Here is a 17,203-nt window from a genome sequence, read left to right on the forward strand (position 1 = left end):
GGTCAAACGACAGGATCGTTCACGTGCGGCTCGTCTGGAAGCACTGGAATACCAAATTCTCGGCGCTGTCGTTCGATGACATCACACACCACGTGCCGTCGCTTGCAAACGACTCGATTGCGCGAGCGAGGCACCTCGGAATAGGGCCCCAGGATACACCAGTGCTGCACGTTAAAACGCACAAGAAACGGTATGGAAACGGTCATAAGAAGAAGAAAGAACAGAGCCACAACCAATGCTACCGCTGCGGTGGACCAAATCACACTGTAGATGAATGTGGTGCAAAGTTACTTATACCCCTGTCAGACGTACTAATTTAGTGTCACTTATTTGAAGTGCACTCCGTCCCGTAATGTCACTTTCACTAGGCTCCTGCTACACGGCATAAGTAAGTGTCACTAAGCAGTCATGGTGATGACGATGGGCGAGCTTGAACTCCCACCTAACATCGGGGAGTGCGCCATGCTTTCTTGGTAAAATCATTCTTCTTAGGTCCAGAAATATTTCATAAAGATTTTCTTCGCAGTTGAAGTCGATTGAACGTCATAAATATAATTGTTGCGAACCAACACAAGTATATTTATTTGACAAATTTTCAATCTTCTTCTTCACCTCTTTGGTGGTGTTTACTATGTCTTGCGCGTGCAACTGGCCCGCGATGTCAGCATACACTTTCGCGTCTCGCTTGGTCCTCCCATGTTCTGATAGCATAGGTTTCTATCTCAGACTACGATGCCCTGTCTTTTTTGTCTTCCATTATTCAGTGCTTCACTGCGAGTATTTCGCGATTTCGCCGGTAACACTTAACCACCGCGCAATGTCAATAAATATGGCTGCTGCGAAGTGGATTACGAACTCTACTGGGCAGTCTGTGAACGAGAGTACCGGTAAATCACGCCAAAAATACTTACGTCTTTCTTATACAAATCAGCGCTGTCTTAACAAATTTGTCCAAAAATAAATTCCGATTGGGTTGTTTCTTTCCTTTTCCAAAAATAAGCTTTTTGTTACGCAATCCCTGCCCTGGAGGCTACGTACTTGATTGTCGCAGGCAAAGTGAAGTGAGTTTGGCGAACTCACTTCATCGTAAGTGTACTTTGCATTTAGTGTCACTAAAAGATGCCGTGTGACTCCCAAAGAATGACACTTACTGCAAGTGTACTCGCTGAAAGTGACACTAAATTAGTACGTCTGACAGGGGTATTAAATGCCATACGTGCAAAGATGTTGGACATTTGGCCAGAATGTGTGAACTAGTGACAAAGAAAAAGCTCCAGAAGAAGGGCAACAATCCGCTCGCTGTTCCCAAGTCTCGCAAGGTTCACCAAGTTGAGGCACAACTCAGCGAAGATGACGATGATGAAGACTCGCCCTACACATACTTTGTGGGTGGATCCTGCCACGAAACTGTGATGGTAGATAGTAAGCCAATAAAGGTCGTCATAGATACTGGAACGAAGCACAACATGATGCCAGAGAAACTGTTTCGTCGATTGTACAAGAACCACAAGAACTGTTCGACACAAAAATGAAGTTTTACGCCTACGGACAGGAGAAGCCTCTACAATGCACAGGATATTTCATGTCTCATATAACATGGAATGACAAGGCAGAAGTCCACAAGATTTACGTCATTAAGGAGTGCGGAGAGTTGTTGTTCGGAAGCAAGTCTTCATTTGAACCGGGCATTTTGCTGAACTCCAGCGCAGTTCAAGCAGTTAAGGCACACACAGTTCAGACATCTGAAAGTACAATGGTGCAGTCTATTCAAACGTTGGTTCAAGACAACGAGAACCTTTTCCAAGGTCTGGGCACTATAACGAACTATTACCATGTGGTTACTCTAGACAAGACAGTTGCACCCGTTGCACAGCGTCTGAGAAGAATCCTTTATGCTCTGAAAGAGGCAGTGAGCCAGGAGATAGATAATATGCTCGAACTTGGCATTATTGAGGAATCCAAAGAATGCTCACCATCGGTTTCAACCATTCTGGTGGTACCCAACAAAAACACAGAGGAAATAAGACTGTGTGTCGATTTAAGAAAAGTCAACAAGTGCGTCATTCGTCAAAGACACCCCGTGCCAACAATTGACGGTCTACTTGGGGAAATGTATGGAGCCAAAGTGTTTGCGAAACTGGATTTGAAGAGAACAGAAGAAGAAGAACAGAAGAAGAAGAACAGAAGAAGAACAGTCTCTGTTCGAAACATCGGCGGCTTCTGTCCTGAGGCAACTCCCTTCCTAGATTTCTACCGGTTCGCTGGATTTCTACCCATCAACTGGATTTGAAGAGAGGATTTTGGCAAGTTAAGATTGCACCTGAGTCAAGATATCTAAATACATTTATTACTCACCGTGGATGTTACCAATTCAGGAAAGTTCCATTTGGACTATCCAGCGCACCCGAAGCCTTCCAGCAGGCAATGGACATGATTCTGTGTGGACTTGATGGTGTGGTGTGGTACTTAGATGATATCATTGTGCATGGAACTAATGATGACGAGCTCACACAGAAGCTAAAGGATGTCTTTGCCCGTTTTCAAGAATATGGTGTGAAACTGAACAAATGAAAATGCTTGTTTGGAGTACCCAGTGTAAACATCTTGGGACATGTTTTCTCAACAGATGGCATTAAGCCAGACACGCAGAAGATACAAGCCATAGTGGACGCTCCCCAGCCTAAGAATGTCGACGAGTTGAGATCGTTTCTGGGAACGTGCAACTTCGTGAGAAAATTTGTTCCTGGTTATGCTATGTTAACAGAGCCACTGCATAACTTGACAAAGAAGTCAGTGCCGTGGGAGTGGACTGAAACTGTTGACCAGGCATTTCAACAATTGAAACTCAGGCTAGCAGAGCAACCTTGTTTGGCTTTCTACGACTTGGAGGTTGAAATTGAAGTAATCGCTGACGCGAGCCCTGTTGGAATAGGCGGAATCCTCACGCAACGTCAGAAGGATGGTTCCATGAAACCAATTGCATACGCCAGCAGGTCACTGACAGACACGGAAATGAGGTATTCCGAAATCGAAAGACAGGCCCTTGGATGCGTGTGGGCTATAGAGCATTTTCCCATCTGTGGGGACGATCGTTCATCCTAACTACAGATCACGAGCCCCTGATCTACATGCTGAACTCTGCAAAAGCAGTGAACCTTCCACCAAGGGTACGTCGATTGAGTTGGCGACTTCTGCCGTACTCGTACAAGATCCAGTTCATTAAAGGCCAAGAGAACATAGCCGACATGCTGTCACGTTTGCCTCTACCAGGCATGCAAGGAAGTACGTATGCAGAAGAATATGTCAGCAGAATTTGTTCAACTCAGAGTGAAGAACTTAAAGCTGTCACACTGCAAGAGCTCCAGAAGGCATCCTCCGACGACAAAGAAATCCAGATAACTCAAAAAGCTGTAATAACAGGAAAATGGCCTGTGCAGTATTCCTCTGAGACATTGCATTTCAAGAAACTTGCAGATGAACTTTCGGTATTCGAAAATTTGCTGTTGCGTGGAGAGCGGGTGGTCGTGCCACGAAAACTTAGAAAAAGAGTGCTTCAAGTTGCTCATGAAGTACACCAAGGCATAGTGCGCACAAAGCAAATTCTCCAACAACGCTTCTACTGGACAAACATGGACTCTGATATGCAGGAGCTACTTTGCAGTTGTACTGCTTGCACACTGAATCAGCCATTGAAAGCTGATTATCCCCTTCAAACTACTTCGACTACTACTCTCCTTTTCGTGAAGCATTTGTTATGAGAGACACCTCATCTTCTAGCATCAAGGTGCGGTTGTGCACACTGTTTTCCAGGATGGGGTATCCGTGTGAAATTGTAACTGACAATGGGAAACAGTTCATCAGCCACGAAATGGACGAGTTTTTTTTTTTTTTTGTCCTGCTGTGGTATTAAGCATATCCGATATTCACCTTATTATCCACAGAGCAACGGAAAGATGGAGCGATTCCACAGGTACCTAAAGAAACAGCTACTGCAGAGAACAAGGATTGGAAGACAGCTCTCTCAGACATCTTAATGGCGTATCGAGCAACACCAACGCGTGCTACAGGCAAGACCCCAAGATTGTTACTGTATGGCAGAGAGATCAGAAACAAGTTGTTCAACCTCCAACAAGGGCAAACTAAGGTGGAGAGGAAGAAAGAGGTAATGGATCACAACAAGAAGTACAGACCCAGGGAACACATGGTAGTCTACTAGACGTCCAGACCTGTTCTAACCCTAGACTTAAGGGATAGTACCCAAACTAGACGTTGAATACACGTCTAAAAGTCTTACTATTATTTAGACGTCTAAAATTAGTGATTTATTAGACATCTGGTAGACATTTAGTAATTGACGTCTAATTATAGGCGTCTCGTAGCTGGCCTTGTAAATATCACATATTAGAAATCATCAAGATTTTGTCTTATTAGGTTTTTAAGGGGTGTGAACACATTAACACATCAAATCACTAAATTATAAGAGGTGGTTCTAAGCTTAGCCTTCAGGCTTACAAAACTGAAGTTCAGCTGTTACAAAACATATGCAGGAAACTGAATTACTTGATGGCAGAGTTAACATAATTGTGTTGTTCAAGTTGTCCGTGAACTGGCCTTGGTGGCTGAGTCTGTAGTGTGTTCACCTTCTGATCCCGAGATCGCCGGTTGGAACCCGGCCAAAAACACCAGCAACTTAGTGCCAGGATACAAGTTGCTTAGACATGCCATCTTCCGCAAGGGACATGAAATACGGTGTGTTGTGTGGTGAGCTTTCATTGCACATTTAAGGACGCTCAGGTGGGCTATCCACAGACCGACTGCTGTGGCGTCGCTCATGATCTCAGTTGTCTCGCAATGTAAACCCCAATTATTATTAAGTCTTCCATGCTGGTATCTGTCCACAAGAGTCACCACAAGCAATCTAAAAAATGTAGCCAAATGTAGAAAGAGAACTGGAATTAGGAGGGTCATCCAAAAAGAAGTTTCCCAATATTTGTTCTTGAAAGGAAACACCACTAGGACAAACTGAATGGTATAGTAGTTGGGTGTGACATCCCGGCACTGCAGACGTTGGTTAATGGAGTGCCGTTCACCTATGTGTCAGGCATTCAAGCATGGATGTAATATTTCCGAGTACGTCTGACTATCCTAGTAAGTAAGAGTTATCCTACTTTTCGTTAAAGAAAAAAGAGTGCTTTAGAGAATATCCACTGACAGTTAACACCTGCTTATAAAAAACACTTTACAGGCATTGAAATGGTGTGTCCTCTATACAGGGTCGTGAAAATCTGCACAATGAACAGTACAGTGGGAGATCAGCTATAACACCACGAAACAACGTTTCTTTTCTGAAATTCCGAGAATTGTTAACGGAGACTGGCGGGTCACTGGTACTGCACTGTGATACTAATGGGAACAAATTTCCTTCAGCTTGGTCAACGAAAGTTATGCGAGATGGGGCCACATTTGCTCGGTAACGTTCGTAAAGAGCAACGAATGAATGCAGCTTGCATTTTCCTTCAATGGTATCAAGACGGTCAAGATGAATTTCTTGGAACAATTATTATTAATGAAACGTGGGTGCATTATGCAAGTGCTGAGACAAAATACCATAGGACGTCATGGTGGGTGCCCGGCGAAAGCATTCTGAAGGAGGTCAAACTCGCGTTTTCGTCTGGAAAGGCTATGCCGACAGTGTTTTAGGACTATCGTTGTGTGCAACTTGTAGATCATCTCACGCGCACAATCACAGTAAATGCAGATGTACTGCGAGGTCCTGGGTAAGCTTCAAACTACAATGAAACAAAAACGCACAGGACTTGGAAGGGTGTAGCGTACCACGTCAACGCTGTCTGCACTTGTCTTGAAAGACTCGGGATTTGGTCCAGAAATTCATCTGGAAATTTTCCAAAGAGAGCAAAAGTACACAAGCGAGCTGGTACAACGTTGAAGTAGGAAACATCAACTTGAGCATGAGGAGAATGAAGTATACAGGAGACACACAAACGTGAGTTTCCTTTTCGTGAGCTTCCTGTATACTTCGTTCTCCTCATGCTCAAGGTGATGATTCCTACTTCAATGAAAATTTGCCCAATTTGCTGTTCCATCTTCCTCTCAAAGCGCCCCTCGGCAGTCACCAATTCGCAAGTGATCATGAAACACAAATTGATCAGGTGAAATGCCTCACTTTGTAAACAGGACATAGCATGGCACAGACAATACAGTATTGAATACTTGATATCACAGCACCAAAAATGTTCTGCTAAATAAAGTGACTATATTAGGCAGTAACGTTAAGCTCTAATCTGTACATGAATTTTTTCAATGTTATGCTATAGATTTATTGTTTTGTTCACAGCAGAGGAACTTTTGTTGGATGATCCTCATACATGAAGGAAATTCCTTATTCTGTTACTTTCCATCAGACATGTGTGAAGCAGCAAGTACAATCTGTTTGCAAATCACCATACTGAGGTAATAAAACTGGACTCTGTAACAGCTTCCACAAACTATGCACGAATGGACCACGTTAACTTTGTCCAATTATATTATGACCAAATGGATAGTATGTAGTCTTTCATGATATGTGAGTTGTATGCCCATATATTGTAACAAAAGATCAGTCAGATGAAGGCAGTCTGACTGAGGTACGTAGAAAATTTAAATAATGTCTATACATATGATGATCCGAGTTTTTTTGCCTCACTGGCATACATATATATAGCATCCACAACTAGAAGACATTACCAGAATCTAAGTGCTGTGAGGTAATATTTTATTTTACTAAATATATATCTTTTTTTCTTAACGAAAGCCCGCATTTGTTCGGGGCAATGTTTCTCGATCTAGCGTTCCTGATGGCGTTACCGTTGCTGGTAAATGTTAATCTTGTACGTCAGTAACTCCCCTGCAGAATACTACGCTACACCAACTTAAAGAAATCAGCAACTAAATTATCGAATCACTTAAATGCCAATAAAAAAGTCGACGACTCCGACGAATCGTTCAGCGCAGCACTATAAACCATTGCTTCATAAACACAGAAGCACTTGCACGTACTGTGGGCAGCAGATGGCAGATGTTGATTTACTGCACATAACATTTTCCCACAAGCTACACAGCTGCAGCAGCAAAATGGAATCTGACGTGACTCAGGGATTTCAGGACCCTTAAAAAAATCTTGAAACTGCCCATGGTATCTCTTTGAAACCGCTGAACAGGCAATACGGTACATATTAGGCGCACCTGCAGCTCAGTAGCAAAGGCACTGATAAAATGTTTGCAAAAAGAACAGCGATTTTCAACACACACAGCACCAAAACACGACACTCGTCACTCGTCGCTGCAACGACGATGGCGATGGCATAATGATGATGATGTTGGTGTTATTTAACATTTAACCTCCGCCACCCAATTATAATGAACGGTGAGTATAATATGGGTAACAGCTTGACTGGGATCTACAATATGGTGGCCGATGGCAGCAAATCTGCCTGCTAGCGACAGTGGCGGTCTCCTGTGGATGACGTCATGTGAATAAACCTGATAATATTTGATGTGGTTATACAGCTCTTGCTTTGTATTGTCTTCTATAATATACACAGTGTTTATTTTTATCCTGTACAGAATTTTCGCATCAAAGTTATGAGAGCAGCACAGTTGTTGTTTTAGCGTAATGCAGTGATGGAAGTGCTGCGCCAATCATGGAGTGGTTCGCACTCGCCTGCTCGACCAGGTAAGGTCGTGCATCACGAGAAAACGCCTGTCACATTGATGTACTTTCACCAGGTGTCTTTCACAGCGACAGCTGTTACATCCTCGTTTCCCTGAGATCCTGGCAGCGTCCACATCAGGTAGTCACGCACAAACAGATAGTCAGCTGTTTCTGCAATTCGTGTTGTGTAGCTGTAACAGACCTGTGATTTTTGTACGTGCAGCTTCTTTCTTTATGTGTCTCTCAGATCAGTGTTGAAACAGTTTTTGCTCTTATGTGGCCAGACAAGCATCCCGTGAAAGAGTTTGCATAGCCACTAAACAAACTAGTTAGAACTAGCAGGCTACATAATGCTTTCTGACATGTTTTGTTCTATTTTCTAGCCATAGTGAGTCATTGGGGGCAGTGCTGCAGCACCAACAATCACTCATTGGAAGAAAGGAATGAGGTGGCCTTCAACACCCTGCTGCCAGTTCAACACTAATCAGTCAAAACACAATGCGCCTGCTTGGCAGCAAAGTCAATCCATTTTGAGACTGAGTTTTGTACCATAGACTTCGTGTGTGGTTTACTGTGAATAAATGTTCATGCTGAGATCAATGTTGCTATCAATTATATCACATTTCTGCATGAATGCATGCCAGGACGGTAGCAGGACTAGTCATGGTCTAAAGTACGTCTAAGGGTGGCTAAAGTAAGGTACAGGAAATGTATAATCCTAGACCTGTCGCCTGAATGAAGGGACAAAATTGGTCTAGCTGTAGACTTTATGTCTAATACTTGGTTAAGTGTCTGTCCCTGTTCCAGGCATTAGGTCAAAAGAATGTCTAGATCTCGGCTAGGTACATAGACATCGGATGTCTAGGGCTAGATGGTTAGGTGGCGTAATGTTAGACGTGTTATTTGACGTCTAGTGGACGGATACTTGACATTTGGTCTAGTAGACATTCTATAGACATTCCTTATCTCTCTTTTTAGACGTCATTTAGACATCTACTAGCCCACCATGTTCTCCCTGGGAAGAGAAGATGGAACAAAACACGGACAAGAGCAACAAGCAGTTGCCTAACGTAAAAGTGGGAGACATTGTCATTGTTGTAAATCTTCCCAAAGTCGGAAAGCTATGGACAAAAGAAATACAGAGTGGAAGAAGAAATAAGCACATTCTCTTTTCGTCTAAGAAGCCTCACCGGTCAAGAGACATTGATAAGAAATGTGAAACATCTGCGTCATGCACAATGCGACAGAAATGTTTTGTGCCAACAACATGATGACCAGCAGGACTTTAATGTGTGGTGTGACGACACGGTAGTCCCACAGGAGCCTGCTGTATGTCGTGAACCCGTCCTACACCCTAATGAGGAGGACAGCCTTTTGTCTGAAAGTAATAAGAGCACCAGCCATGTAACACGGTCACACTCTAAGACAAAAAGGAGTACTTTTACTCCTTTTGGGGACTAAATGCATTGCCACAAAAAATAGTCCCTTTCGGAGTAAATGCACGGGAGTAAATGAATGTCACAGAGTGGAGACCGCATTTCAGGCGCTGTTGGTGCGCATAATTGGTGTGCATGCATGAAAATACTTTGAAGCAAACCGTCAACCGTGATATATCGAGTGATATAAACTCTTGCGCCATACTAGGGCACAATTTGCGAAGAAAGATGCGCTAACTGTTTTTACTCTGTGTGGCTGAAAAATTGTTACGTTGTCTGTGTTATACAGCCTTATGTCGTTCAGATTGACAAAGGGCACATATTTACGTAGATTGTTGCATTCAAGAGACCATTCGCGAAGTTTAGTGACAATTTGCAGTCCTGGGGAGTAAACGTCGGGACTAAATGTCGGGTTAGGGGACCAAAATGGGCAGTAATTGCAGACTAAGTGAGTAGAAGCTGCAATTACTCCCCGTTTTACTCCTTTTTTTTCTTAGAGTGCAGGAAGAACCGTTAAAGCTCCTTCTCGCTATAAATAGCTAGAAAAGCACACATTAAAGAAGGAAGGGAGCTGTAGTTGTAGTACCCTTCAGATGACGCACCCCGAAAGTTGCTGGAGAGGCGTGTTAGCTTAGCTCAATTGGTGGAGCCCTGGACCGGTAATCCGGAAGATGTGGGTTCGATCCCTACAGCTGGCTAACCTTTTCAGTGACTTTCGTCTTTCATCATCAGAGTTGTAGTAGTTTGAAGTAACCACTAGCGCCCCCAAGCCTATTGCATAATTCAAGAAAAGAGCATTCCTAGAGAGACAAGGGGAACTTGTGTGAATGGCGGCGGCTTTAGAAGATCTAACAGTGTAATCTAAATGTAATCAAGTTGAATCTTAATAAAGAAAAAGGATGACAACACAACAGAGATCTTTATTGTTATCCCACGATATTTACAGTGTACATTGATAGGAGAGGCAGGCACTACTTTCCCTGAGTCTGCGGTAGGCAGCTTGGGCATCAGAGACAGACGACTGACGCTGTGGACACGGCGTGTGTCCGTCAGTGAATCTCCGTGTCCACTTTGTCCGTCGTCTGGAAAGGAAATTCTGCCTGCTTCACGTATCCTCTAGCTCGCTTGCTACTGCTTTGTTTTTCGATTGATAAGAGGAATGAGAGGGCTATCGATGCAAAAGTCTACAAACTTCGTGGGGAAGAAAAATACAGAGAACCGAGAATACAAGTCATGCCTATGAGAGAAACAAATAGTAAACAAATTGCGCAGCAGAAAAATACAAATAACTCCAGTCGTGCGCATAAAGGGAACATATAGGAACTTAATTGCATGTCGCTCTACGTATCAGCAGTAAAGTGCTGTGTGATTGCCTTTTTAAATGATGCAGGGAAATGTCGTACCGAACCAAATTTGACTGCCCGATGAGCGAAGGAAAAATGAACCGAAATTTGTGCGATAGGTAAAGAGTTTGAATGTATTGAGCTCATGTCTGAGAGAATAGGGTGTGGCATAATTGCGTGCACATAACTGAAGTCGGCTGGAAGGTTGATAAAAAAAAGGGTGGTGCATATCCTGGGCTACCTTATACTTTAAAACCTGGTGCGTATTAATAACGAGCAATGGGGGAAAACAAACGAGATAGGCTCACGAGGATCCAAAAAGAGAATTATCCGCAGTGCCCACTTCTCCGTCACGAGAAAGGGTCGAAAGTTGTTGGCATATGTGAGGTCAACCTAAAAAAGCATATATCTTAGTACAGAGGAAGGAGAACGTTAACAGGAGCTCAGCGCTTGTATCTAGCAAAATGCGAAGAGACCGAACGCATTATTGCTCTTCAAGACGTTTACTTTCCATGATGTTACCGACTGATATTTTCATGTGGTCCAGGCCCAGAAACCGTACAGGTACCCAGGTCCCATACCCATAGTCCGTTTCAGGTCCAGAAACCGTACAGAAGATACGCGAGTGAGTTTGTGCGACCTGAGCCTAAGCATATTGTTAAGTTAAGCTTTTTTTAAGAAGGGTGAAAAACCATGTGAGATGTTTTTTTAAACATTGACCACTAATTGGACCACTGGCAAGGAGCCACATTCGGAATTTTTCCAAGACGAAAGTTGCTTTGCTGAACAGGGGAGGAAGATTTTCAACGAAAATGATAGTACAATCGGCGTAAAGAAGATATGTGTTAGAGAGATAGTCAGATAGGTCATTAATGTATACTTGGAAGAGAAAGGGATCGAGAAGTGAGCCTTGTGTCACAAGTGAGTGCAAACGTCTTTTCAGCAGAGTGAGTGGCGTACTATACTTTTCCAGTTTCGCGAGGACAATATGTCGTCTATCAGATCAAATGCTGTAGTGAGGTGGATAAAGATTATCAGTACAAGCAGCTTCCCCTCTATATTCACTTTAATTTTCTCAGAGCCCTTGGCGAATGCAAAAGTGGTAGAACTATTTTTTGCGAATACCCAAATCGAAAATCGTTAAAAAGCCGTTTGGATTCGAAGAATGCTTTTAATCGTCGGAGCATTGCCTTTTCCATAACGTTGCCGACAGATGAGAACGACGACACTGGTCGAAGATTGCCAGCGGCCCATTTTTCACATTTCTCATGCGCTGGTATTCGCCTAATAATTAATTACAGTTAATTAATTCCCGTGAGAGGTTAGCAGCTAAAAATAATTCATTGAACGATACAGACAGAGGTTGAGCCAAGAAAATAGAGAAACGTTTTAAAGATGGTGATGGTATACCGTCATCACCACAGTATTTTAATGGCTTCGAGGATTCGACTGCAGAAAAAGATAGGCATTTGGCTAGAAATCCAGGGTATAGCCAGAACCTGTGTTTTAAGACTTGGACAACATGGAAGTACGAGTTGATATTTTAGAGAGGAGCGTTGATACTTGAAAAGTTTATACTAGAAAAACAACCTGAAATTTTCTCCTGAGATAGAGTACAGGGGGAACGGACAACCAATCACGCTCTTCCCATCTCTCTTACATGTTTCTGACTCACTCATGCAGGCCCATGTTCGAATCTTGGCGTCAGCACATTTTTCCTGAGTTATTTGATTTAATTGTTTGTCGTGCATCTGGAGGCTTACATGTTGCGTTTGTCCATTAAAGGGACTATCGCATCCGGGAACGTATGTATGATACCGATAGGGTAATGTTCGTCAACGCTTCAGAGTTAACTTTGCCAACTTTCTCTTCCGATAACAGCTTACATATTACGTAAACGAGTTTTAAAGGTCCGCATTCCATCATCAGCCCACACGATGATGACGTAAGCCAGGCACACGAATTGGAGCGCAGCGCATGCGATTGTCTCCGAGATCGTCTGCTTGGCGTTCGCATCGCACTATAATAAGTGAAAAGTCCTCGGTAAATACGCTGACTTTTGCTTACCAGTGTGAGTGCAGACGTAACCATGTTACATGAAACACGGCGTTACGCTCCTGGCTGTACGAACACGTTCAATGTTAACCAGAAACAAAATCCCGCGAGCCGGTAACAGAGAAGACGCCGTCCCCTAGCATTACGCCTGGCCCGCGCGCCTGTCGGTCGGTTGCCAAGCCTACCAAGGTCCCTCCGGCCACTCCGTGATTGATATTCTCCATGTCAAAGGGCGTGCAGTGATTGGCCTCGTCCGTGTGACGTTTCCAGACAACCCCGGAACGCGTCGTCTGCTCTTGCCAAGTTTTAAGTCAAACTACACAGGAACAACGCTGCCAATTCGCGTCGGGTTTTCGGTGTTATTATCAGTGATGAACACGGAGTAAAAAAGCACTGCAGTTTCGGAATCTACCGGGACGGATGCGATAGTCCCTTTAAGTGTCGGCTAATTCGCATTTTTAAGGACCTACAAGTACATATCAGCTTTCATGCTTCTTGTGCGAGAGTTCTCGATAATGTAAAAGCCTGAGTCTGCATATACGCCACCTCGTCAATTGAGAGCTCTCGACTACACAGAGAATAAGTGTTGTCGGAGAAAGTCTGCCTTTGAAACCAGGAACCTTTTTTTTTCCTGTCTCGGGAACGAGTGCTGCTCTGAATAAAGCAGAAATGTGATGCTATCGCCGAGAGATGGCGTCACGTGCGCCAGACGGGAACGCATAAAGTTGACTTCAGTCACCCCGTGCTTCAACGTGCTCCCCATTCCCCTACCGCAAAAGGAGATGGAGTGGGTGGCTGTTGGTTTCGAACACACTGCACTAAAAGCTCACGAAGCGGACATGTTGGCAACTAAGACATCTCGGTGCACCCATAGTCTTCATCCCAGCGAAGAGCCTCAGTGTCACGCTAACCATCCTCACGGGAGTAAGTACAGAGCTGTGAATAGATATTGGGACATCCTTCAAAACGACGGCATCACGTCCCGGTCGACGTTTCGGAGTTCTCATCTTCCTTTATAAGATTCGCCATGATTGAGAAGAGCAGATAACATATTTCGTTTTTACACAAACCTGTTCGAATCTTAAGATGTTCCAAAAGCTGGGTGATGTCATGACGAAAAGAACTGTACACTGGTTTGATCCAACAAAATAACAATCTCTTCGGACGTTTCGTCCCCCTTATGGGAGACATCGTCAGTGCAGGAACAGAATGAGGGTAGACAGCAACCAGGGGATTATTATACCATCGTCACACGGGCTCATTTAGTGCCATTTTCATGAAGTGCACTCCAACCAAGAAAGTGTCTCTTTAACAACGTGCTTGCTACACGGATTGAGTAAGTGCTACTTAAGCGATGATGGCAATTACGATAGATAAGAATTAACAGCAGCAAATTTTTTAGGCTTTTGCCATAATACCTTCCTGAGAATATTTTTCGTTGATTTAGAAACAACCCTCCCCCCTGCAAATATTATTCCAACAACAAACACATTGACCCGAAACATGTGCCACAACAAAAATGACCACCGACGCGTCGCCGAGACCACAAAGTTCTCACAAGCTGTTAGCGAAAGTGATGACATGTTTTTTTCGGTACCATGCATGATGTCGGAGCGAAGCGAAAACCAGTTCCGGAAACCGAAAAAAAAACCCCGCCATTTTGGTGCGAACCGGAACGGAATCGAAACCGTATACGTTTTTTTCGCTCAAGAGGGAAACCGAAAAAAATATTTAACGGTTTTCGGTCTAAGAAAAAACTTCGCCGGTTTGGACTACGAATAGGCGAATGAAACTGACGTCGTGTGTTCTGAAGTCATGTCGTGGATACTTTACGAGGGTTATGGTTACGGTGGAATGCATGTCGGTATACTATGACCCTTAGGCTCCATTTGCAACGTTTTATCGTTCGCGCACATAGACTTAGAGGTACATGTGACCGGTTGTGACTCTCTACCAATGTGCCGTAGTGTTCGTTTTAATTTCATCCGCCCAAACTCTCCTCAACTAAACGGCGACCCAAGGGGGCCGCGTTACGGCTTCTATATCGGTAATGTCGCGCAACGCGTCCCTTGTTTGAGAGCAGCGAAGTTGAATACATTTTCGTGTCCGCGAGGGCAAGCGCGTGCGAAGTGGCCCCTCTTTTGTGGACAGGACACGGGAAAAGAAAACGGAGCCGTCGAGCGCGTTTGTGACTGAAGGTGTTCCTCGATTTGCGTCGTACCCGTGCAGTGGTGCTTGATGGCTAGGAAGCAGCAACATACATTCGGATGGGACGCGATCGCACCTATCCAGCAAGAAGGTACTTTACGTATGACATCACGACAAACAAGTCCGTCTGTATCATGCGCTTCAAGAAAGGAGAAAGCCTGTTTGAACAGATAGTCACCTTCAGGTACAAGGAGCTACCCATTTCACAGCTGCCTATTAATAATAAATACCATGTATGCGGAATAAACGGGTTTACAGTTTGCAACATTGATTTTTTTTTGGGGGGGAATGAATATGCCCACCAGAAGCGGAACCGGTTAAAACCGGTATGAACCGTTATTTTTTTGCTCCGGAGCAGAATCAGTACCGGACCGTTTATGATAGAACCGGAACAAAAACTGGAACGAAAAACGTTTCGGTTCGACACCCTGGTACCATGTCACACTGCATTACAATCTAACAAACACGCCGTTGAAAATACTTGTTTAAAAATATTGTGGTGTCGGAGCCTCTCACTTTTTCTCAATATTTTCACCCGTACCTCAAAGCCTATCGTCGAGGCTACACACTGGGTCAGCCGAAGACAAGTGAAGTGAGTTTGGGGAACTCACTAAATCGTTAGTGCACTTTCTGGCGAGTGTCACTAAAAGATGTCGTGTGATGTCACTGAGTGGAAGTGTCCCTCGTTGAAAGTACCGCTAAATTAGTCTGTCAGACAGGGGCATTATAAGAGGTCAGAATACACACTAGGGAGAGAGCCACGATTGGCGTCGCACGCTGAAGGGTCGCCTCGTATATTCCATGAAAGCTCCTCGAATCATGACACGTATGAGGCGACCCTTCAGTGTGCGACCTGTTGTTTCTGTTACGATACGATTACGATTGTTATTTCTGTTATGCCAGTGTACAGTTCTTTTCGTCTGTTTGGATTTGCAAAATACAAAGTGTTTGCTAGCAGCGTGCTGCGCGGTACGGCATACCACTAGTTCAGTCGCAGAGCATTAGCGGAACGGAAAACGCGAAAAGATAAATAAATATTCGACTTATACGAGCGTACATACGTGCATAGCCGACAGTGATGGAAAAGGAGTCACAGTTTTTCGCGGGGGTTTAAAATAAATAGAGTAAGGACGTACCGCATCTGGCGAAGAGCGCTAGCAGGAACGGCACGACACAAAGGAGTGGATGAAACATAGTTGCTGCATGGAGGAGATTCTTCCGCGTTTTTGTAGTAGAGCGTCGCGAACTTTCCGCCCGCTGACGCAGTGGGAAAGTAGTGTTTCAAAAATTCACGTTTGCACATGTTCATTAACGTGAGTTGATTGATTTGTAAAAGAAAAAAATGGATTAACGTGAGTTGATAGGTAGCCAGAGCAATGTTGTGAAGGAAAGCCTTGCACACAGCTGCTAGCGTTAACGTTGTAATGTGTTTTGTGTGCCTCATTGATATTTGAATGTCATTTCCTGAGATACAATGACGTCCTGTTTGCAGCACCTCGAAATCATTGCGCACAAACAATTGAAGGTATAGCAAGGTATAGCCGTAGCTGCTGTTGCGCCACAAAAACGTCAATCATTGGCGTCAATTGAAGGTATACCTTGTAAAACTCATTTCAGCATGCGCCATCACTAATCAGCAAGCGCTGTCAAAATAAGTGACAACAATGACAGAACTTTATGTCGAGAAACACTATCTGTGTGCGAATGAAGCGAAATTACTGTCTGGACGGTAATTGCCCTGCGAGGCTTGCCCTTCATTCTTGCTGAAATGTTCAAAAGGAAGACCGACGAGTGCACTTTTCTAAACATTGGTGGTCCAGTTGTTCGTAGGCAATGGCTGCCACTGCTATTCTCAAAAAGTTGACAGCACGAAGCAGTATCTCAGGTAGGTATCTCGGTGTTAGAATGGCTACAGTTTGTGTAACTAAGCAGACCAAGCTGTTAGCGAAGTAAGAATCTATCGCCAGTCATCGCTGCTTCTCTAAATACAGGTATCAGATGACAACGTAGGCGCACCGGCCCACGCCCGACAGAGAGAGAGAACCACGAGACACGAACGAAAGCGGACGCGTGGCCGCACGGAGAGTTTAATTTCATCCTATATCTAGCATGTAACCTACCAAATAAAATTCAGTTATCCCGTTACGAATTCACTGTGACTACGGTGCTCACAAATGACACCACACTGCATCAAGCTGTGCACAAATCCGATCATGTGACTAAACAAGTGAACGGCATGTGTCTCTTGCTTCTTGAAAATAATGATTCAAAATAAAGATCGCGGCGTGGTAATTCAATTCTCTCCTCAACCGTCACCAGCGCAGGCAGCATAACATGAAACTCCACGTAACATCGGCATTTTCCGAGGCGCTGTTACACACTTCGGGTTTACGCAGCAGCACAGGTACACAATATCACACGATATCCGAATCCGATCGGGCACAGCGATG

General features: G+C 44.1%; 1 protein-coding gene across 1 annotated transcript in view; it reads right to left on the bottom strand.

Moving 5' to 3' along the window:
* LOC135376136 (tissue factor pathway inhibitor-like) overlaps nucleotides 1-16,014 on the bottom strand; it is a 48,339-nt gene extending 32,325 nt beyond the window's left edge. Inside the window, exon 1 of the mRNA XM_064608714.1 lies at nucleotides 15,890-16,014. Coding sequence (XP_064464784.1) covers nucleotides 15,890-15,947 — 58 coding nt within the window. The 5' untranslated portion in view covers nucleotides 15,948-16,014. The remainder of the gene's footprint in view (nucleotides 1-15,889) is intronic.
* Nucleotides 16,015-17,203: the final 1,189 nt, after the last annotated feature.

This window comes from Ornithodoros turicata, unplaced genomic scaffold (assembly GCF_037126465.1).
Source record: "Ornithodoros turicata isolate Travis unplaced genomic scaffold, ASM3712646v1 ctg00001046.1, whole genome shotgun sequence".
In the NCBI taxonomy this organism is placed as follows: domain Eukaryota; kingdom Metazoa; phylum Arthropoda; class Arachnida; order Ixodida; family Argasidae; genus Ornithodoros; species Ornithodoros turicata.